The sequence below is a fragment of the Aulostomus chinensis genome, chromosome 18 (genome assembly GCF_037954235.1).
Source record: "Aulostomus chinensis isolate RoL2024-O1b breed Wild chromosome 18, RoL_Achi_v1.0, whole genome shotgun sequence".
Taxonomy (NCBI): domain Eukaryota; kingdom Metazoa; phylum Chordata; class Actinopteri; order Syngnathiformes; family Aulostomidae; genus Aulostomus; species Aulostomus chinensis.
Window position 1 is genome coordinate 12,129,467 of NC_141337.1, and position 22,297 is coordinate 12,151,763.

At 45.6% G+C, this 22,297-nt stretch overlaps 4 protein-coding genes across 4 annotated transcripts; 1 reads left to right on the forward strand and 3 right to left on the reverse strand.

Annotated features, from left to right (window-relative positions):
• Positions 1-220: 220 nt before the first annotated feature.
• Positions 221-2,730, reverse strand: rps2 (ribosomal protein S2). Its single transcript, XM_086183803.1, has 7 exons — positions 2,608-2,730; positions 2,173-2,310; positions 1,993-2,082; positions 1,186-1,293; positions 760-1,093; positions 445-536; positions 221-351 (listed from the first exon to the last, which is right to left on the reverse strand). The coding sequence occupies exons 2-7, from the start codon at positions 2,305-2,307 to the stop codon at positions 271-273; spliced, it is 840 nt and encodes a 279-aa protein (XP_086039929.1). The 5' UTR covers positions 2,308-2,310; positions 2,608-2,730; the 3' UTR covers positions 221-270.
• A 153-nt stretch (positions 2,731-2,883) lies between these two features.
• rnf151 (ring finger protein 151) lies at positions 2,884-5,109 on the reverse strand. Its single transcript, XM_086183804.1, has 4 exons — positions 4,883-5,109; positions 4,244-4,413; positions 4,063-4,159; positions 2,884-3,833 (listed from the first exon to the last, which is right to left on the reverse strand). The coding sequence occupies exons 1-4, from the start codon at positions 4,883-4,885 to the stop codon at positions 3,363-3,365; spliced, it is 741 nt and encodes a 246-aa protein (XP_086039930.1). The 5' UTR covers positions 4,886-5,109; the 3' UTR covers positions 2,884-3,362.
• A 328-nt stretch (positions 5,110-5,437) lies between these two features.
• tbl3 (transducin beta like 3) lies at positions 5,438-18,183 on the forward strand. The gene is made up of 23 exons (XM_086183801.1): positions 5,438-5,639; positions 5,743-5,794; positions 6,357-6,452; positions 6,536-6,583; positions 6,678-6,819; positions 6,927-7,011; positions 7,248-7,418; positions 7,495-7,570; positions 7,668-7,764; positions 7,842-8,056; positions 8,249-8,390; positions 9,375-9,433; positions 9,520-9,626; positions 10,302-10,437; positions 11,759-11,998; positions 12,181-12,251; positions 12,502-12,658; positions 13,722-13,780; positions 14,152-14,255; positions 16,197-16,268; positions 16,534-16,692; positions 17,034-17,127; positions 17,411-18,183. Exons 1-23 carry the CDS (start codon positions 5,608-5,610, stop codon positions 17,775-17,777), a joined length of 2,781 nt encoding a protein of 926 aa, XP_086039927.1. The 5' UTR covers positions 5,438-5,607; the 3' UTR covers positions 17,778-18,183.
• A 309-nt stretch (positions 18,184-18,492) lies between these two features.
• noxo1a (NADPH oxidase organizer 1a) lies at positions 18,493-21,987 on the reverse strand. The gene is made up of 8 exons (XM_086183802.1): positions 21,827-21,987; positions 21,651-21,731; positions 21,474-21,546; positions 20,981-21,164; positions 20,279-20,469; positions 20,078-20,194; positions 19,865-19,982; positions 18,493-19,751 (listed from the first exon to the last, which is right to left on the reverse strand). Exons 1-8 carry the CDS (start codon positions 21,890-21,892, stop codon positions 19,004-19,006), a joined length of 1,578 nt encoding a protein of 525 aa, XP_086039928.1. The 5' UTR covers positions 21,893-21,987; the 3' UTR covers positions 18,493-19,003.
• Between the last annotated feature and the right edge of the window lie 310 nt (positions 21,988-22,297).

The window sequence follows — 22,297 nt, forward strand, 5'->3', positions numbered from 1 at the left end:
TGTACATACACATACTTCAGACTGTACTTTCTTCTTCCTCTTATTTTGTGTATTACTTCTTTTTACACATTTGCACCATCCCTTATATTTTTCTGCTGTAACAATGTAAATTCCCCCACTGTGGGACAATTAAAGTTTCATCTTACAGCCCCCCCATTTAAATATGTGATATTACCTCTACACAGACTTTGGGCTCAGCACAACCAACACACAAGACGGATTTATGTTTTTCCACATCGTTTATTTAAACGATTCCACTGTACAAAAACTTTAGGAGGTAGCAGCCTGGACAGCCTGGCCCCGCTGCACTGACACCCTGGTGTGAGTCTTGGCCAGATGGTCAGTAAACTCCTGAATCAACAAAGTTAAAAAGAACAAAGTTAGTACGAAACATCGCAGGCAATCTGAAACTCCCAGGTAAATTAGTGCCGTGTGCACACTGACCTGGTAGGGAGACTTTGTGAAGACCGTCTCCTTCCAGAGGTCAGGGGTCAGGTAGCTGTATGTCTTGGAGATGGCGTCAAATGTGGCCTTAGCTGAGGGGGTGAAGAGAGAAGTTACATGCTGCTCTGTGTTTAACGGCAGCATTTGTTTGAGAATGTTGAGCACCGATGGGGGAACAGAGAAGACCACAGGAGGAGCCTTTCTGCCGTGCATTTCAATACTCGTCTCTTTCTCTCCTTATAACGACAACTACACCACTGGAAGAGGTGAAGCTGGGCAGAGCGAGGAGAAATAAATGCCAACATTCAATCTCACCGAAGTTGCCGAGGGTGGCGGTGCAGCCCCTCGCAGAGGTGTAGCAGTCGTCGATACCGGCCATCATGAGCAGCTTCTTGGGTACAGGAGCGGACACGATGCCAGTACCACGGGGGGCGGGGATGAGACGCACCAGGACAGAGCCGCAGCGGCCAGTCACCTTGCAGGGCACGGTGTGGGGTTTGCCGATCTTATTACCCCAATAACCTCTCCTGACCGGGACGATTGACAGCTTGGCCAGGATGATGGCACCACGGATAGCTGTGGCCACCTCCTTGGAGCACTTCACCCCCAGACCCACATGGCCGTTGTAGTCACCGATGGCAACAAAGGCCTGTAACAAAGGCCGAGTTTAAAAACAGTCACCACCATGTAGACAACACGGGTAATGGGAGGCTTTTACACACCCTCTGGATGACAACTCACCTTGAACCTGGTGCGCTGACCAGCCCTGGTCTGCTTCTGAACAGGCATGATCTTCAGAACCTCGTCTTTCAGACCAGAGCCCAGGAAGAAGTCGATGATTTCAGACTCCTGCGGGAAACAAAGAGCATCAGAATATTAGTTACGGTGCTGAAACGCAAACGCGTCCGCTAGCATCGAGGTATGATGTCGCATCAGTCCGACTAGGAGGATGAGCGGCAACTCAAGCAATGTTGCTTCAATAAAGGACGAGGAAATATTATATTGTTCATCCTCTACATGAATTACACACAATTTTACCCCCACATCAATGCCACCAACAAGTATGAAGTCAGTTTAACAAAATTCTGAAGGTATCGTGTAAAACAAACTTCTGATCTTACTAGGTTTTATCATACATTTCATTACAGTGTAGTACAATTGAATGATTGGGTCCATTGAGAATTTCCCACTCATACGCATAGTTTATGATCTAACAGTAGACAAGGGGCTTCTGAATGCCATGTTCTTAGTTTTCATGGCAGCTCACCCTACTGGGTGAAACAGACACTGCATTTACACAGTTTTGCTCCACGAGGTGACTTAGACATATTTTCACATCATTTTTCTTTCAAGACACAAAATGTTGTGACATATCAAGATTTCATACCATGTAAAAACGGTCATTTTCTTTCGTGATGTATATGTATATCATCTTTCAAGATGCTCACGTGTGACTTTAATTAATCCACACAAGGTACTGACTGAAACCAGAAATCCAAAGGAACCTCGCCTCTTGCATGAGCGCTACCAGCCTCGCATGCCGCCTACCTTGATGGGCAGAGAGTACAGGTAGATCTCCTCCAGGGACTTGATCTTCATGTCCTTAACCAGGCGGCCCAGCTTGGTGACGGGGACCCACTACAGGTAAGAAGAATTACATGTAAGCCGCTGTAGACCGAAGTTATGTACATTATACAAGTTATCAGAACGTGTAAATGTTAAACTAACCTCCTTGTCCTCGGATTTGCCTCCCCGTGCACCGCGGCCCCTGCCACGGCCTCTACCGCGTCCACGGCCCCGGCCGCGGCCACCAGCGCCAAAACCTCCGCGAAAACCTCCTCTACCACCGGCGTCGTCCGCCATTTGCTGTAGAAAAAAATCATAATTAATACACGTCCGTATTACATGCTATGAAAGAAAGGGAAAACCATAACTCATTGAACCGAACATGCGAATCGCCGCCATATTCACGATGGAGAACAACTCCTCGAAGACCAACATTTTCTTCAGATCCGCTTCATTGGGCCAAAACATGCCATCGTTGTCAGTAATTAAGAGGCTCTCGTGTCATTTCAAAGCCAGGATCAATACATTTGAGTAGAGGATGTGAGGGATTGAGAGGGATTCTGACTCGATTGTAAAATAAAATCTGCTGCCACTTACGTGATCGTTTTAACAGGAAGAAGAACTGGGAGAGGTTCCGCCGAGTTTTATCCGCATGAATTATCGCGATATTTACGTAAGGAGAATGTGAGCTATCTGCTTCCTCCTAGCGGCGACGTTGTCTACTACAGTGTTATTGAACAACAGTTCGATCAGGCTTTTCAGACGCTGTATATGGTCGTGTCGGGCAGAATATTAGTGGGGATTGTTACTCTTTCTTGATGTCAAAATTATCGAATGTAAGATAAATATTTGGGCTGTCGGTGACTGAAAGGAAATGACATTCATTCTATGTTTTGAATAAATTACTATAAATTAATCACACATCAATTTTGGCTGTGACCAGCATTTCAAATATTTCAAAAATAGGAATAGCAGCTTTAAAGTCTGGGAATTATAAGAAAATATATATTTTAAATTCAATGGTTGTCGTAATTGCATTTTCATAGCTCAATTATAAGCAAATGCTTATTTATAGCCTAGCCATAATCATATTAATCTGTATAAAAGTTCGGCTTCAACCTAAATGATCAGCATTCTTCAACTATTGACAAATCCAGATTCCACTCTTCTCTAATATTAACAGAAAACGGTGACGTGTAATGTCAATTGTTTTATTTACAAAATAGATCAATGAAACAGCACAAATTGTTACAGATGCACTCAGTGTAATAATGATACCTACCTACATCTTCAAACACACAACATCAAAGAAATGAACACATGCAGAAATGGAGGATGAGGCGGCGGTTCTCTCAGCAGTTACTGTTGTTGCTACTGGGTGTCCCAGCAGAACTGGCGCTGCTCTCTCCCATGTCCTCCTCCTCCACCTCGTGCAGGTCATCCATCACCTCCAAGCTCTCACAGATCAGCCCTATCTGCCGCTTCATGTGGGCCATGGTGCTCTGCATCCTCCTCATCTTCCTCTGAAGGGCAGTGGCGATGGCCCTGTGGTTCCTCTGCCGGGCCTCATACTCCTGCCTCAGCTGTTTGTAGCAGTTGTGTTGAGCCTGCGTACGGTGAGAGAGTATGGTGCCGCAGCCCATGTGGCAGGGCTGGCGCCAGTGTTCACAGTGGCGTGCGTGTGTTTCCAGGTCCCTGCGAAGGAGCTGTGCACGGCAGCCCTGGTAAGGGCAAGGGATGAGCTCGAACAGGCAGCTCATGCTGTGGCAGTACTGCTCAGAGAGGGGAAAAGTCTCAGCACAACCACGGATCTCATTCTTACACTGGAAGAGAGCAGTGACACACTCACTTTAGAACAGTAGAACTCACGTTATGAAGAGCAACACTCAGTCACTCAGCTTGGAATACTGAGAACTAGCATTGCGCTGATTACAGCAATAATGAATTAACTGCTTCATAAATCATAGGGACCCTTTAAACATTTGCCTAACTTAATAATAAAAGTCATGTTTAATTAATAACAAATATGTGTCCAAACTCCCTCTTTCCTACCTTGATCTTCATACGTCCGATAGACTTGCTTAGTTTGAACATCACAAAGATCAAGCTTGGGTTAACAGGCTTTCTACAGCAGGGGCAGGTCTCCTGTCTGAAAAAGCACAAAAAATAAGTCCTTTTCTACTGTAATAACAATCCAAAACAGGGTTAACTAAAACCATCGATTCATTGATACCTCTTGAGCCACTGCAAGATGCATTTCTTGCAGAAGATGTGATGGCATGCTGCTCTCACAGGACACCTGAGGACCCCCTGGCATATGGTGCAGATCAGGTCATAGTCTGGTGTGTCCACAAACAGCTCCACATCATAGCCTCCACTCTGGGATGACACCTCTGGGTCTGCCTGGAAGCGGTCAGTCGGAATTTATTCATGTCTATCGATCATTGGAACATGTCAGGTGTGCACAGCTGGATATCATCACTCTACAGCCGCCTACAACCGCTCCGGAGTGTTTTCAACATAAAGGCATGGAGATGACAATATAGAATTTTTCTGGAAAGTCATATGACTGATCACGTGATTAAAGAAAGCCGTCATATTGCCTCTGCTTTTCCCGAAACAAAACACGAAATAATTTAAAACGCCTAAAACCACCAATAATTTCGGGAAAAGGGGCATTTTTTTAAAGTTACATCAGTTACCGCAACAGATATAACAAGCAAGCATGATACGAATCGATATTGTCCTTCTGTTTAATTAAGTGGATGAACTTTTATTTGTGGAATAGCCAAGTTTCTAATCGGATAACAATCGTGTGTCAATCAGTGTGATAAATACGTAGGCTGAACATAAATAGGTGTCCTTTACTCACCATGATGATACCGTCTCCTCACCGTGTTTCCATTCCGGTCGCTGCTTTACTCCATATCGCTCCATTCACATGTCACAAACTGAACACACACCCGTGTTATCAATACAAAACACACACACATGAACATTCCTGACCAAACATGAAGGAGGGACCTGGTGTGTGTGTGTGTGTGTGTGTGTGTTTGTGTGTGTGTGTGTGTGTGTGTGTCTGTGTGTGTGTGTGTGTGGACAAATGACAACAGTAAATTATATGTACGAAGGGAGAGAATAGCTGTCATGATGGAACCCGTCCTTTCCCCGCTGTTCTAGCACCGAAGCTCAGCCTCCGCCCGCCACACACCAGTTTTCAACTTGAACGAGGCGCTTTGCTGTTGTGAGTCCCAGTGTTTAATTTAACCTGTCAGAGTAGATTCAACCCGTAATGATGAATACAGAGTTTAATGATACAAGTAAACGCCCACAAAGTAGCGGTTTATATCTTTAATTTCATGAAAATACGTCGAGATTGAGCACATACAGCGTCGCTCTGCTGTAAAGAGGGAAAAGAAACTGTATGGCCAATCACAGCGCTGTCCGCTTCGATGACGTAAAATCAACGCGACTCACTTGTAAGTCAACATGCGGGAGAGCAACGCTGACTGTGGGCAACGTGTGGAGTGAAAAATACGTTATTAATATCGCCGTAACAGCCAAACTACTTTGGGTTTGGTGTGTATTTCGAGCAGCATGGCGAATCCCCACCTTCACTTCAAAACTAAGTAAGTTTTGCCCGCGTCGCACGTGCAGGCTTCAAATATCGCTAGCTAATCAACAGGAGCTAAACTAAATGTCGGAACTTTCCTGTCATATTTTTTGTCACAGTTATGCCGTCTCAAGCAAGATTGAGCCTTTCTACAAAGGAGGAAAAGTGCAAGTGAGTTGTCTAGTAGTTGTGTTTTCACACTCTCGAGTGTTCGCGCTGCTGCTTGAATCCGTGCTCCGCAGCTGGTCGATAGCTCTTGATACATACTGACTTTTAGTCCCTGTTGATGGCTCCAATAACACCCCACAGTCCTCCACCACTCCGCGTTAAAGTAATGTAAACACAGGGTCACCTCAATTAAACTGACTGGTAAATTTCCACGTCTTTCCAACACCACGCTGTCACTTTTTGTTCTGAAAATTACCTGTTTAGTGCATGGTTTCCGGTCTAGTTCATGATTATAACATTGTCATTACACTGGTTGCAGGAGATGAGGTTGTCATGGCGGTCTTTTGATATATCAGTCAGTTTGTGCAATGGCAGCTAGCAACATTTCTATCATTTGGATGTGAGAAGAATCGTTTGCAGCTCAGGAATTATAAAGATCCTCCAGAGCCACAGAAGTCACTTGGCAAATCTTTTCAAATAGAACTGCTCGTGAGAGAGAACTCTGGCGTATTAAATCACTGTACTTCCCCTTGGAGCTCTTGATTAAATGTACTTTGTTTCTCAGATCAGCAAAGATGAGAAATACATCTTTTGCACCTGTGGATCTCGTGTCAATGTATTGGAGATCACTACGGGCAAGGTGGTCCACAGCGTTGAACATGTAAGTCTAACATATTTCCTAACCACTGAGTGCATGTTGCCTATCTTAACTGTGCATTTATTCAAATGTTTGTGGATTTGCAGGATGATCAAGAGGACATTACATCGTTTGCACTCAGCTGCGACGATGAGGTAAGAACGCACGTGTGTTTTGCTGTCTTTAAAATGTTTACACGCAGAATGGACATCAGGGAATGATTGCTTTGTGTCACATTTGACATCACAGCTGCTGGTAACTGCCAGCAGAGCTCTCCTGCTGAAGCAGTGGGACTGGAAGCAAGCACAGTGCACTCGCTCCTGGAGGGCCATCCACAATGCTCCTGTAGCCAGTATGACCTTTGACTCCACCTCCACGCTGTTGGCCACAGGTCAGCTTACTGACGACCATCAGTTGTGTTTTTTTGTTGTTGTTTTTTTTTTTGTCACACTTGTTTCTGTATGTCTGCTACATAGAGTTTATCCTCTGTACTTGCAGGTGGTTGTGATGGTACCATCAAAATTTGGGATGTGGTGAAACAATACTGCACCCACAACCTTAAAGGGTCTTCTGGTGTCGTTCAGTAAGTTCCGATATCAGTGATTTAGTTACCATGTGCATTGACACAAGTCTTGTATTGGTTTGGAAACTACACTCCTACCTTCAACAGCTTATCAGCTTAGCAGTTTTACTCTTAAATTAAATTAAATAACAGTAGAGTCGATTAATTACATCACGATGGCTCTGTTGTATTTTGATTGTTTTTACCCAACAGGGAATGTGTACTAACTTTAATCGTGTGTGTGTGTGCGCGTGCAGCCTGGTCCAGTTCCACCCTGATGGCAACCGGCTGCAGCTGTTTTCGTCCTCTCTGGACTGTGGCATCCGCTTGTGGGACCTTCGCTCCAGCAAGTGCGTGTGTGTGCTTCAGAGCCACTACAGCGCCGTCACCTCTCTCAGCTTCAGCCCCAATGGTGGCACCATGATCAGGTACGGGGATAGAAGTATAAACTTGTTGCACACTTTTGGTTTCTCGCTCGGTCATTAACTTGATCTTTGCTTGCAGTTCTGGCAGAGATAAGATCTGTACTGTGTGGGACCTGAAGACCCAGAAAGCCAAAAGAACTGTACCGATCTATGAGGTAAGACTACATACCAGCGTGCTAAGAAGTGAAAGACATTATTTTGACATGTTAGCATCCTGCAGCTTCATGTGTTCTGTGTGTTCTTTGTGTCTAGGCTGTAGAGGGTGTCGTGGTCCTACCAACGAAAAAGGACTTCTCTCAGATTGGAGTAAAGAGCAAAGACTTACATTTCATCACGGCTGGCAGCAAAGGTTTGGCTCGGCTGCATCCCAAAGATCATATTTATGTGCCTTTACGCTCCGTTTCTCACCTCCCTCCCTCTGTGCAGGTGTGCTGAGAGTGTGGGAGGCCAGCACTGCCCAGTGTGTCCACACCCAGACGCTGCCCTCCACCCTCAGCTTGTCCTCTGAAGAAGAAAATGAAGACAACCCCCGCAGTCTGACATACCTGCTTCACCTGCCCACCTCCTCCAGACTGGCCACCGTCACTGCCGAACATAACATATTGTTCTACCAGCTGCCTGGTCTGACCACACAGCAGCAGGTGAGCACTGAGGTCACACCTGAGCCACCGATGATGAATATTTGGAAACAAGATGACTAACATGCAGCACCAGGAGGAGGAAGCATATTTTGATGTCCTGTAAACAGTGAATATCTCTCTCGCTCTCTGTCGCCCTCTCCCCCTCCCTCTCCCTCTCCCTCTCCCTCTCCCTCTCCCTCTCCCCCTTGGCAGTTTGTGGGTTACAGTGATGAGGTGCTGGATGTGAAGTTCTTGGGGAAAGGCGACAGCCACATTGTGGTGGCAACCAACAGCTGCCAGCTGAAAGTGTTTGAGTTGCTCACCAACAGCTGCCAGATCCTCTACGGGCACACAGGTTAGTCACCAGCAGGTGGCAGCGTGTGTCTGCGTGGAACTACGTGTGAAACACAGTATCAAGGCGCAAAAGAAGTGGCAGGGGTGCGATGGCAGTTATAGCGAGTATGTGTGAGTCAAACAGCAAAATAAAGGGGTTCCCACTGTCATGAAAAACCTGAAGGATGGAACTGGGAAAATAACAATTTTTCAGGCATGGAGAAATCTTTGCTGTTGAACAAAGTTGTAAAAACCACGCAAATTTACCTCACAAATCCCTCAATATTAGATTCTATGAGTTTAGTTGAGAACAATTTCTTCTAAGTAATTTTTCATTTACTCACTATTTGTTTTCTTTATATAGTTTTAATGAAATATACACCAGTAGATTGGGATGTGGATGGCAGACAATAGTCAAGAACCAGTTTATCAAAGGTGTGAAAATGTATTGGTTAAAAGGTGCGTGGACCTTGGAGAGAAATGACAGGATTATTTATGTCATCTTTTTTAATGTAAACCACTACTAGTAACAAAAGGGCACTCATGACTCCACTCATATTTCCATGTAATCTTTTGAAAAACTGGCAAAATCTTGGTGAACAGAAACTTAAACAATAAAAAAAAAAACTTCCTGTGGTTTTAGTGATATAATTGAAGTGGTGAACATAGTCAATCTTCGAGAGCACAGCGTGGGTCTTTATTGTCCAGGTTGAGACCAGACTGATCAAATTAGCATGCACGGTTACGCGATGAGCTTATTCATGATTAAAAAAAAAAGCCCAAAAAAACAGATAACAAATCCAGGTTTGTTATTACACCAATTTTAAGATATGTAAGATGAGTTTAATCGTTTGAATTAGTTGACAAACAAACACAATGCAGCATCAGTAAAGTAACCCAACTACAATCCATGTAACTGCGATGTTGAAGTTCATCTGGTTGAGCAGGTCCGAAGGACGCTGTTCTTTTCTGTCAATCAACTATTTAATCTCTGGATCTCTCACAGATACTGTCCTGTCGTTAGATGTGTTTAAAAATGGCCGTCTCTTTGCGAGCTGTGCAAAGGTGAGCACGCACAGACACACACACGCACGCACCATGATAAACTATTCTATAGAGGCAGTCATGCGTTAAGTGACTTTTGTCTTCAGGACAAGTCGGTGCGAGTGTGGCGTTTGGACAGTGAGAGTGGGCGGGTCTGCTGTGTGGCTCAGGGCTGCAGCCATGCTAATGCTGTGGGCTCCATCACCTGCTCCAGGTAACACCTCCCTACTGTCAGACATGTACTTTATTACTGCATCAGGTGGGAAGAGGAACAAAAAGAGGAATTTTTCTGATATAAAAGGAAACCATGCAGAGTTGCAGTCGAGCTATACTTTTCTATCTCAATCAGTTGGCTGTGATTGATCGGATGAACAGAGCAGAACCGTCCAAACACTGCAGCGGAACCTACGGAACGTGCAGAACACCGGGCTGATACGAGACTGACTGAAGCATCTGGAATAATTTGTTCCTCAGCCACATTATCTAGGAGTCCGACCTCTGAAAGTACACTTTCATTTGGACTAGCATCTGTATTAAAACATAAAATAAATAAACTTTATTTTTGTGGCACCTTTCATTAAAAATGTTGCTGCTCAGAGTGCTCAACGTCAAAAAGAAGAATCACCTTCAAAGACAATTTTGAAAAGAGAATAAAACCAGAAGGCACATCATAATACGGATATTAAAAGTTGCGATAAAAACATTTCAAAGAGTAAAATAGATAAGATTACTTAGAGCGTTGGGGAAAAAAAGAAGTGTAGCAGAGAGCAAATGAGCAGCTGAGTAAGAGCTGAGCTGAGTTTGACCAACATATTAAACTGTTTGTAACATCATGCAAACGTACCAATCCTATGTGTGTGTGTGTGTGTGTGTGTGTGTGTGTTTTCAGGTTGAAAGCCTCGTTTGTGGCGTCTGGCAGTCAGGACTGTACTGTTAAAGTGTGGGATCTTCCTCCAGACTTGCCTACAACGGGGGACGACGTGCATCAGCTGACCGTCCGAGCCACAGAGAAGGCCCACGATAAGGTAACAGAAGCGTGCCCAGAAAACGTGCCCACGGCGTACAAAACAGTACGTTAGTTTAATTCAGATCAATCTGAGTAAAATGTCTGTTCACCTGCTTGTCATTACCGAATCTCTGAGGACACTTCTCACCAGCATTTGCTGATTCATGCTTGGCACCCTGTCCACTCTGAATAGAAACTCATTCTCCTCTTCACCAGTTGTACATGTATCAGTGTCACGTCCTTTTTATGTTTATGGTGCGAGCAGGAAAAACTAAGCTGTCTCAGCTAGGATCAGTTTCAGCTCCTGTAAGCCAGGTCAAAATCCGCTTGTAGTTTGTCGCTTGAGTGCTGCTCAGCACGTACTACATTTAAGTAAGAGTCTGGGCTATCTTGTTACTCCTCTACAGATTTCCTGGTTCCATTCATTGCCTTGACAAAGATCTGAGTCATTTGTGTCATTTGATGACGTCATGCAATTGTGCTCTTCTCGTTATTTATCTCTGCCCCGCTGACTGAAAGCCAAAGTGATCTCGCTTTCTGGGAAATGAGGCAAGGAATCAAAGGAGAATAATGACTGTAAAACATGCCTTTGCACACAGTCGGTCATCCATGATTATCCTGTAAAAGAAGGCCAGGTTTTGACTCTCCTGCTCTGACGATGGCTCAGTTATTTCCCAGGTTTACGGTTTCCTTAATTCCACCTAAATGTTCATCAATAGTCTTCTCTTTAGCCTGACATCGACTCGATAGACATCAAGATGCTACTATTAACATCTGAAGCACATTTACGTGGATACACAGCTCCACTACACCTGACTTTACCTGTCTGAAACCTGTTGTGTTGGATGTATGCAAGGCCAAGGAATCCAGTGTCTCTGGTGGAAACGTCTGCATTAATGTACAGAAACTCGTTCTTCATTTAAACGAGGGGAGCTAGGACGCGTGTCACAGTAGACCGATTAAACCGTTGTTTTATTCATTCATTCATTCACAAACCCAGCTTTTTCAAACACACAGGTGGGTCACTCTCCAGGTATCTGTAAGGTATTTAAGTACAGGGAAACTGTCAAGTGGAACTTAGTACTGTTATGAAGTTGCTTCACTGTAACTTCCTACTCCACCTCCTCGCCCTGTCATAAGCTGAAGATAGAACAATCGACTGTGTGTCAACACTGCTGGCTTACTTAAGGGTTTGTTTTTTTTGGTTATGTAAAAGTGTTGTTTCCAGGCGGCCCACCTGCCCTACATGTTGATGTCCCCCCGTATTGTTCCATGGCTGTATCTCACCACTGAATGTCCTTGTTAAACCAAGCACTGTCCCCCACGTCATTCCCCCCCAGGATGTAAACAGTGTTGCCGTATCACCCAACGACAAGCTGCTGGCTTCTGGCTCTCAGGACCGCACAGCTAAGCTGTGGTCCCTGACGGGGGAGGGGACCCTTGACCTGCTGGGGGTATTTCGGGGCCACCGTCGTGGCATCTGGGCCGTCTGCTTTTCTCCCGTGGACCAGGTGTTGGCGACCTCCTCGGCAGACGGCACCGCTAAACTCTGGAGCCTGCAAGACTTCAGCTGCCTCAAGGTGTGGGGGGGGTAACAAAGGGTGTCAGAGAGGATCCGTGATAGGAAGCTACTGATCACATTTGTTAAGATGACTTAACAGCAGGGGGCGTTGTTAGGGTCTTTCTGTTGTTATATTTGAAAGGGACTGTTTGTGGGTGAAGTACCAATCATGTGATTTTTGTGTCATCTTCTTTTGTTCAGACGTTTGAGGGGCACGATGCCTCCGTTTTGAAGGTCATATTTGTGAGTCGAGGTACTCAGCTGCTCAGCAGGTAACCACAGCCCTCTCTCCTGCAGGGTGTTTCATAAAAGCACACAGACAAATAGTCACAATTTAATCTTAATGCCACGCCTACGCCATCCTTTGCGCCTGATTTCCTTCACAGGTTCCTTTCAGTCTATCAACTCCTGTACAAAACACACGCAGTATGATTTTAAACAAAAATGTTTATTTAATTGTTAACGCTAGCTGGTCACTTTGCATCCAAGCTTGATCGAACAGCTGCATGCATTTGTCCTCAGTGGCTCCGACGGTTTGGTGAAGTTATGGACCATTAAGACCAACGAGTGCGTCAAGACGCTGGACGCCCACCAGGACAAGGTGTGGGGTCTGCACAGCAGCCGCAAAGATGACAAGATGGTGACCGGGTCAGCGGACTCCAACATCACAGTGTGGGTGGTGAGTAATTAGACCCACAGTCACGTGCAGATGAGAGGGCCGCTCATCTTATCTATGAAAAGTATTCAAAAAATCTCTCTGCTTCGTTGTATAATCTTAATTTTTTTCTTGCTTACATGCATGGCTGCCTAGAAATCTAAAATGAAAACACATTTCCTGTATTTTTACACCACCTAATTCCTGCTTGAAGTCAAGAAAGTCTCCTGCCGTAACAAATGAATTCCGCTGAGAAAGATATGACACAAAGAATGCATCAAGATCACTATCGGTATGGGAAATGTGAATTAAAAAAGAGAAACTAAAATGGCCTTACACTAACAAAAAAAAAAGGATTAAGAAAGTTAAACCCAGCTACTGAAGGTACAGTTTTTAAAGTCTTATCAAGTGCATCACAAACTTTGTGGATGCTTGAAATAACAACAATCTCATACCTGGCCCCCCTGCCTCAGTGAAACACAGGTTCACCGCTGTTGTGTGGGGGCGACGGAGAGAGCGGGAGTTGGGCTTACTTCAAAACAAAAGCTTCCTCTCTCTGCATTTTAATTTGAAATGGACAGCAGCAGAGTTGAGTTAGCATCAACAGTGCGATGCAGCTGGGACAACATGATGATTTTAGACAGCGACTGCAAAACCGCAATCTCAATCGGTCACCTCTTCTTCAGAGGCTGTCGAACGTAGAACCAGGAAGTACATCTCTAAATAAAAGATAGAGGATCCAATCAAAGAGCTTCAACAATCAGTGGAGTCTTAACGAACAACTACTTTGGCTCTCATGGGAAGATTTGATGATTTTCTTTGTCAGACATGATTGTAAACTCATTAAAAGACAGCCATGTTTTTTTGAGTTTGAAGTCAGTCATTACTGCCTTTAAAATAAAAGAATCCAACCAGCAAACGGTGGAGAAAATGATCAGAGAACCTTAGAAAGCAGAGTAGCTGACAAAAGCGTGTGAGGCGAGGTATTCCATCCATCTGCGTCTTATCTAGCCGGTTAGCTGACCTTAGAATTCCACCGGTCAGAATCAACAGCAGAAAACATGCCGTGTCCTATTTCCACCACCAGGATGTGACTGAAGCGGAGCTGGCAGAGCAGCAGGCCAAGCAGGAGGATCAGATACTCAAGTAAGTAACCAGTAAGACGTGAGGAGATTGGTTGAAACCTTGAGGGTCATTATTCATCCCTTCACCTCCCTCTCCAACTAAAGTGGTGGACAAACAGTCTGCTCTCTTTTTGCTGGAGGCCAAATTCACTCAAACCCACCTGATGGGGATCACGTGATGTTTGTCTGTCTGTGCTGGGCGAAGGTGGCGCTCACTGGGTCACACATCCAGCCTGGTGAAAGTCAAGGTTTAGGCTCTAAATATAACCACGCGTTAGATGTGATTGAGACTGAGTGAGGTCATTCCTACAAATGTTGGTAAACTGTGTGTGTGTGTGTGTGTGTGTGTGTGTGTGTGTGTGTGTGTGTGTGTGTGTGTGTGTGTCTCTGAAGGCAGCAGGAGTTGTCAAACCTGCTCCATGAGAAGAAGTATGTGAAGGCTCTGGGTCTGGCCATCTCTCTGGACCAGCCTCACACGGTGCTCACCGTCATCAAAGGTACTTGACGTGGAGATTCCCATTTTGAGTTTTTTTGCCTTTTCCTTTGTGTTTTGCATAGAAAAGTTTGTTTTTTGATGTTTATATGCTAGCGGATGTGTCTGTCTTCCTCAAACACACACACACACACCGCTGAAGAAGTGCATCGCATCCAAGTTTGCAAATGTAGACATCTGCAAAAAGTCACCATTAGGATGTAAAAGGATTAGAGAACAAGATAAGAGAACAAGAGAGGGGACATCACGTCTGGCTTTCTTTTTTGGCCTCATTATCCTTTTTCGGAATACTTTTCCCAGCTCTCTTATTTGCTGTAGCGCAGAAATGCAGCTGGACGCACCCGTGGTTGGTGGCCAGTGTCGCTCCAAAGAGGTTACTGACATGTACAAGGCAGTCTCTCCTCTAACCGTTTACCTCAAAGCAAGGATTTGAACCAATTACTGCTAAACATTTAACGATGAACATCCCATGAAATGTTGATTTTATTTATAGGGTTTGTCCTCCTGCGGTTACATCGGTGAACTGTCGTACTGCCAGCCTGTCATCTCTGTCCTCTCGGGTGGCTGCTCGGTTTAAGAGCTGAGTCACACTGAATAATTCACAGCGGCCACGTCTTTTGTTCGTCCCTTTTGTTTTGCGTCCTGAAAAATTGGACAAAATCCTGGCAAAGAAAGTGTAATGACAGCTGTCATTTGACACTGCCTTTGACTTGACAGTACGGATGTTTGTGCAAAAGAAATTAGTGTGTGAATCAGACTTCTCCTAATTCGAGAGAGACCCTCACCGCTTGAATATTCTCTAAAATTCTGACAATCCTTTCATCCATTATTAACAGTATTAAACCTCTGAGAAATCGGCTGTTGCCGTAATCTGAAGTTGCACCGTGGCAGCTGTTGTTAAACTCTCCGCTGTTTAAAAGCGTGATTTTCCTGACCGTTGTTTGGATTCAGATAAGTCCGCGTTGCAGCAGTGGTCCGTCTTCAGTCGCATCCCCTGCTGCAGGGGGCAGATCAGCACATGCATGAGCGTTCGTCGCCAGGCAGGTGCATTCTTACCTCTATCAATGGAAATCTGTAGAAATCACATCTCTCACATGGAGGATTGTGCCAAACCCAGGTCAAGCTAATAGGTTTCTGGAGGATGGAACAATTTCCACACGCTGGCGTTTTATCATCAGCAACTACACATCCATATGGTAACTGACACTCAGGGTGTGATCAGAAACTGGTCCGACTGGCTCCCGTGTTGCACCTCCACTTGTTTTTCAACCTCACCAACTTTTCCTCCTTTCCAGAGGTCTGACGGAACCTGAGCCTGTCGATCAGTCACCTATTTAGCGACTTACAGATGGGTTGATGAGAGCAGATGGGTTAACTGGTACCAGAGGAGATTGTGCCGCCTTTTCCTACCGTCACAAAGCCTTTATGTCTTTGTGCAAGTTAATGAGTTCAGACGACATACCAATGAGACTCTGCAGGACGGGACTCATCATTTTACCACCGCAAATGTTTGATTTGTTTCTGTTAACGTACCAGGACGCCTGATAATCCCACCTCACCTGTGAGGCAGGTAGTTTTGATGGAAACGGCACTCCACATTTGTGCCGAGATGGTCACAAAAGGTGTCTTAATTTTCTCCAGTGGGGTTTCACAAAGTCTTACATTCAACCTGCCAAAGCTGTGCTGTACTGGCAGAGAAATTGTTCCAATCCCTTAAATTTGCTGCTGTAAGCTTTAACATCCACCTGCTGCTGCCAGGGATCAATAAAGGCTTAACTCCTCCGATCTGATGGTCTGGAAAATGTAGAAGTCCTGGAATTCACTGGGCTGGAATCATCGTAGCCCTTGTCTACCTGCCTAGTTTATGATTTATTGATTTATTTTGGGACACAGGTCCCCCAGTTCTTTGTCTTTTCTTTCATGAGATGTTTTCTGTTGTTCTTAGCGATCCGTCGGGCTGACGGTGGCTCCAAGCTGCTGGAGGAGACGGTGCTGACACTTCGACTGGACCAGAGAGGTAACAGTTGACCTTTTTGTTTTGTTTTTCTCGTGAGACTGCACTGAAGTGATGAACAATAGTTATTCAATGGCTGATGGAAGCCGTGGTGAACTCATTACTGCCTAAGTAACCTCAGGACCTTAAAATCTCAAAGACATGAAAGAAATTCTTCCAATTCTAAAGAGGATCTGACGAGCTCACAAACACAAAACTGGCATGCGGCAGGCCGTGGAAAGAATGTCTGTCATTTATAACTGTCTCGCCATCTTTCTCCTCACCCAAGAGTCGCTCCTGCGCTTCTGTGTGGTGTGGAACACCAACGCCAGGAACTGTCTGGACGCCCAAGCCGTCCTCCAGGTGCTCCTCACGCACGTGCCCCCCGAGGAGCTGCTGCAGTACCAGGGCGCCCGCACGCACCTGGAGGCGCTCATACCCTATACAGGTGAGAGTGACGCTTCACAGTGAGAGGCTGACACAAAATACCCAGGACACAGAGGTGAAAATACACACCTGCACGCGCCTCGAGCAAAGAAGGAAGCGTGTGAAACAATTTGGATGTATGACACCAATGACTGTAATTATCGAAGGAAACCAGAACGGCGAGAAAAAAATCGCTAGCTGTCCTGATGAGCTGGTGCTTTACTATCACGCAATTCCATGTGAGTTGAACTCAGGACGGGAATACGTTTGGGTTCAGTTCCAAACTGTGTTTTGATCACTAGTTTGACAGTTTTGTGTGTGTGTGTGTGTGTCTGTGTGTGTGCGCGCGTGTGTGTGTCACAGAGAGGCACATGCAGAGGATCGGCCGTCTGCTACAGGCGTCGATGTTCCTCAACTACATGTGGCAGAAGATGAGAGTGGTCGGAGCGTCATCCAGGTGAGAGGAGGCTCTGAACGCTCCTCGCTCGTCCTTTAAGCTCAAACGGGATATTTAGGCCTGTGTTGGTTTAACAACACAGACGACATAGAGTTGTGGTGTTGTGCTGCCACGATTTGTAAACTAGCAGAGTAGCTGGTCGACTTTTATTGCGAGGTTACTGAATCTGTGTAAAAGAGAAGACAATAACTTCCTGTCTCCCAAGCTAAATGCACAATCGCACACTTGTAAGTCACAGAAATGTTTGAAGACACGAATGTAATCCTTGTCGTGTCCTCTCCAGCACGGGCCAAGACGAAGACATGGATACGACTCCGCTGGACCTGAACCCGCCTCTATTTGTTATTGACAAGAGCGGCAACCAAGACAAGCAGGACCACAGCGACGGCGATGAAGACGAAGATCAACATTTCACCGTTGAGAAGGAGGAAGAGGATGGAGAAGACGACGAGGTCAGCGTCACTAAGAAAGCTTCCGATAGCGACAGAGGAGTAAAAAACGGAGGGGCAACGAACGGCGAGAGCGACTCCGAAAGTGAGGAGGAGGAGGTTTCAGAAGAGGAAGACGCAGAAGGAGACGAAATGACTGTCAAATCAGTGAAATGTCAGCTCGCTCCTCCTAAATCACAATGTCAGACTTTAATGAGCTGACAGAGCTCAGCAGGTTCACTTCTGGAAGAAGAATCCCAGTAGGTGGTCTTATCTGGGACCAGTAGCTGGACTGGCTGCTGTGGAGGAAGATGATTAACAGGCCTGCGTTTGTCTTCACCCTGGCAGCAGCTAAATAATCCATCACATTTACTCATTGAACATACCAGGACGTAGTAAGTGGCGTAAGCATCTAGGCAGTATACCCCCCAAGCAGAAACCAGCACCAGTTCAGAACAGTTCAGTTCTGCTCTGCTGCGTAGTCCCGATCTACCGGCTCGACCACAACGCAACAGCTGTCTTACATAAGCGCAGCCGCGTTAGGTCACAACCACGTGTGTTTTGTATCATAATAATTAAGAAGGCGTTTTTTGTTTTTTTGCGAATTTAAATAAAAAGACAAGAAGTACGTTGTTTTCCAAATTCTTTTCAATATTCTTCACTAAAAGCTCAAGGGGACGACCGACCGTAAGTCAAGCTCATCTACAGAGTTGTTCATAGCTGATGAGTCATCTCTTCCTGGCACACTGACAAAGTTTTAATCACCTGCTTTCACTGCACCTCCAGTCAGCTTCAGTGAAAATCGTGGGAGTGTTCGGTTTCCTGCCGACTGTCAAACGCCCTTGAAGACGTGAAAGCCGTAGCAAAAGTAATAAATGGAGAGAAAAAAACAAACTACAAATCACTCGTTATTGTAGCAGATCCCAAAAATACCTTTATTGGTTTAAAGCTCTTCAACATGAATCCACCCAAACTCTATCAATGGGGGGGGGGGGGGGGGTGAGCATCATTTCCTGTTGAGGTATTTACATACAACTGAGCTAAAACATAATTTGAACTTTTAACCAATTAGGAAGGCAACTTTTGTCGCCGATTAACTGATCTCAGGTCTTGCCGGTGTCACAGAATATTACACACGAACAACCTCATATTTCAGAGCAACATTTTCTTCTAGTGCACCCCCCCCCCATTTTTGTTTTTTAAAGAACAAATTCATCCAGTAAAATGCATATAAGGCACAACAACAAAAAACATTTTCCAGTATGGAAGATAGATGGTTGAGAATTGTGAGGAGGCGTGTGATGAATGTGCTGTACGTTCCCCGCGCGGCGATCACGACATGAGCCGACTCTTTTCGATCACCTACCCTTCATAGCTGATACATTCTTGTGTCATATTAACTCTTTCCAAGTTGATTTAATAGAACGAAGCAAACACGGTTCAAACTTTTACCGACTGGTTATCTCAGTCGGCATGGGTGACGGACTTCCTCTGGCTGCATTCTTGCGGGTGATGGTGGAGCAGCGGGTGAGGATGTCCTGGGCTCTTGGTCTGGGTGGCACCTTAGGTGTTGATGCGCTTTTGTAAAGATTGGGGTCAGATACGCTTGGAAGAAGTTTACCCTCAAGGGCGCTTGTTGGGCTGAGACGGTTTCTTGCCATAGGTGGAGGCGTGCGGCTGAGTCTCAGCTGCTCACTGTTGGCGCCCTGGCTCAGGTTGAAAAAAGAGCTCGCTGAGGAAGAACTGAGGTCATCGCTCAAGCTGAATTCGCTGTCGCTGATGAAGCTTTCGTCGCTGTCTGTTAGGTTCCTCGCTCGCTCCTCCTCTCCATCCATCTGCACCATGATCACAGGCGGAGGAGTGGCTGTTACAGCAGAAGATGTAGCGCTGGTGGGAGAGGCGGCGGTGCTTGCCACAGGCTGAGCAGGAAGTTGGTCAGACAGGACGTTGAGAGACAGTGACCTCTGCTTGTCCTCTAGTTGGAGGCGGTGGGATGGGGAGGGGCTGGAGCTTGGAGGCTGCAGCAGGTTGCCTTGGGAGCGGCTTAGCTGGTGATTCTGCTGCGGCAGGTTCAAGAAGGAGAGCTGGAGAGGAGAGGCGGGGCGGGGGCTGTGATGGTGGGCCATCACGCGGATATGATTGTGGTTGCTAGGCTGCAGGTACATGGTGGGGATGTATCCCACTTTAGCGTTGTACCTGTGGAGAATACACGTGGATGGTTTTAGACTAAGACCCTCATTTAGAGAATTTCAGGTTCAGATCTTTTAAAACCAGGAGAGACGAACTGAAAAGCCAAAGCGTTCACGTACCTGACGAGCCACCATCCATTCTCCGACTTCTGCAGGACCTCCACGACTGCTCCGATGGGGACGGTTATTTCATCGACGTTCGTGGCTTTGTAGCTCTTCACCGCAGTGTAGAACATCCCTGATGACGACAGACGTGAACCGTGAGCTTCTGATGCACCTCTACAAAACATCCCAACGTGATGAATCGCGAAGAAAGTGGACTTAGGCCCTCACCTCTTTCAGGAATTCCATTTCCGTGTTCCTCATCATCATCGTCCTCATCCAGCTTCCCCAGGTAGGGGGCGGGAAACCACGCCATGCGTTTGTCCTCTTTCTCCACCAGCCACCACCCTTTGAAGCAACACATGACACATCAGAGCGGTGCCAGTGATGACTCAGATGTCAACAGGTCACCAGCGCTGCCAAGTCGCTCACCTGCTTTGTCTTTGATGAGAACGTCGACTTTTTCATCCATGGCCACCTTGAAAGGTTTGTTCTTTGTGTCTTTGGTCTCGTACGGCGCCACACACCTGTACGTCTCTGTGATGAACGGCTGGGTCACGTTACCGCCGCCGCCTCCGCCTCCGTCAGCTGCTTTGTCACCTTCGGGGGGCATGATGATGACGCTGCAGGGGAGAGTCAGACTGGATGTAAATACAGAGGCGGGGGAGTACAAATACCACTGTACATAAGTAGAGTTTGCAGGTATCTAAAGTATTTGATAAATATCTGTTTTCTACTCTTACGATCGAGCTCGTTACTTTAATACTTTAAATGCATTTAAGCAGAATTAAAGTCTTAAAATAGACAACGGAAGAACATCTATATTTAAAGCCTCATGTTTAACACTTGTTCGATTTAAAGTGTGTGTTTGTGTTTTGTTTGTCATATTACAAATTCTGTCACTCCTATTGAAAATGTATACGTTCATTAAAGTTGAAATACTTTCTGGTGTTTGAATTTCTGTAAAGCAGGACCTCTACTGTCACGTGAGCATTTCGTTAAAGGTTTTGGTTTATTTTTTCCCTGTCATGATGGATTCTAACTGTAGCAGTGAAGCTAAATAATTAAATCATGTGCTCTTTCGTGTTTGCAGCAAACTTTGACTGCAGATTAAATGCTGGCGGGTGAACTCACCCGTTCCTGGAGAAGTCGGGCTGCAGGTCCTGGTCTTTGGGTTGGAAGAACTTGATGAGGTCTGCAGACTGACTGACGCGCTGGTCGCAGCTCAGAAGCTGGTTGCAGTACTTCTGCAAGGACTTGAGGCGCTGGAGGGATTTGCCAGGACCTTTCCTCGGCCCACTACGTCTCACTTTTTTCACTAAAACACACACACACACACACACACACACACACACACACACACACACACACACACACACACACACACACAAGGAAATGAAGTCAGAAAAACCTGCAGCAGCACACGGCGATGACGTTTACTGATGCATGAATCCATTCTTATAACTGTCACTTGAGCTTGAAAAACTTTAATGTCATGATATGTGTCAGGGGCAGCCATCAGTGTGCTGCTCTCCGCCTGTAAGACTAAAATGAGGGCTGAACAACCCAGTTTCTGCCTGCGAACATTTCGAGAATGAGGCGCAATAAAGGTGGGAACGAACCAAACCTTTGAATTTGGGGATGATTCTGTCGGATTTTTTCAGTTTACTCGCTGCTGGGAATTCTTTCTTCATTTTTTTCTGTAACAGCGTGAAATCAAATTCAACATTACTTATTAACACACACACACACACACACACACACACACACACACACACACACAAAATCGTGTATTTGCTCTTACGTGCATTTTCTTGAAATCCCCTAAAGTTCTGTAAACCGTGATATCGTTGTTGTCTGACCAAAGAACCGAGGTCAGGTACATCTGGAAGAAGAACGTTTTCTTTTTAACGTCATCATCGAATTATAAAGGTATTATAATTCTCCAATAATTATTTAAAAATAGAACAAAGGTCGTACTTTCTTCTTTTCCTTGTGCATCACTCCGATCAAACGGACACTGATGGGATACCTTTCTGCCTCCATGACCGAATGAATAAATAAATCACAGGGTGGAAGACGCGGCGTCGTCGACGTCTGACGCGGTGATGCTCTGCAGGTGGTTTTGTAGCGTCCCCGCACCTGCGCGGGTGTGGCTGCGCGAGCTTCCGTCACGGGCAGGAAAGTCCAATATTGCTAGTGAGCAGTCACGTCACAAATGGGTCAGGTTGCAAATGGAGGATTTAGGATACAGTAAGAATGAGGCAGCTGGCCGGAAGAAGGATTGAAATGCGACGAAAGGTTGCGATGAAATTTAGATTCCGGAGAGATTTTTGTGGTTCAGGGGCGGAGACATATTTCGTTAACAACTCTGTTAAAATTCAGTTTTTTTGTTGTCGAAACTTCTCCGGGGGGAATAAACAACACAACAACAACAATCCATGAACTAAC

Coding starts and splice junctions, on each gene's coding strand:
- rps2 (XM_086183803.1), bottom strand. CDS start 2,307: ATGGCGGACGACGCCGGTGGTAGAGGAGGTTTTCGCGGAGGTTTTGGC. Junction 1,294..1,992: donor TGTACTCTCTGCCCATCAAG/GTAGGCGGCATG, acceptor TGTTTCCCGCAG/GAGTCTGAAATCATCGACTT. Junction 352..444: donor TCACAAAGTCTCCCTACCAG/GTCAGTGTGCAC, acceptor TTGTTGATTCAG/GAGTTTACTGACCATCTGGC.
- rnf151 (XM_086183804.1), bottom strand. Junction 4,160..4,243: donor ATCTTGCAGTGGCTCAAGAG/GTATCAATGAAT, acceptor GTGCTTTTTCAG/ACAGGAGACCTGCCCCTGCT. Junction 3,834..4,062: donor TCGGACGTATGAAGATCAAG/GTAGGAAAGAGG, acceptor GCTCTCTTCCAG/TGTAAGAATGAGATCCGTGG.
- tbl3 (XM_086183801.1), top strand. CDS start 5,608: ATGGCGAATCCCCACCTTCACTTCAAAACTAA. Junction 7,571..7,667: donor GAACTGTACCGATCTATGAG/GTAAGACTACAT, acceptor CTTTGTGTCTAG/GCTGTAGAGGGTGTCGTGGT. Junction 8,057..8,248: donor GTCTGACCACACAGCAGCAG/GTGAGCACTGAG, acceptor CCCCCTTGGCAG/TTTGTGGGTTACAGTGATGA.
- noxo1a (XM_086183802.1), bottom strand. CDS start 21,892: ATGGAGGCAGAAAGGTATCCCATCAGTGTCCGTTTGATCGGAGTGATG. Junction 20,470..20,980: donor CCCGACTTCTCCAGGAACGG/GTGAGTTCACCC, acceptor TCTCCCCTGCAG/CGTCATCATCATGCCCCCCG. Junction 19,752..19,864: donor AATGGATGGTGGCTCGTCAG/GTACGTGAACGC, acceptor TATTCTCCACAG/GTACAACGCTAAAGTGGGAT.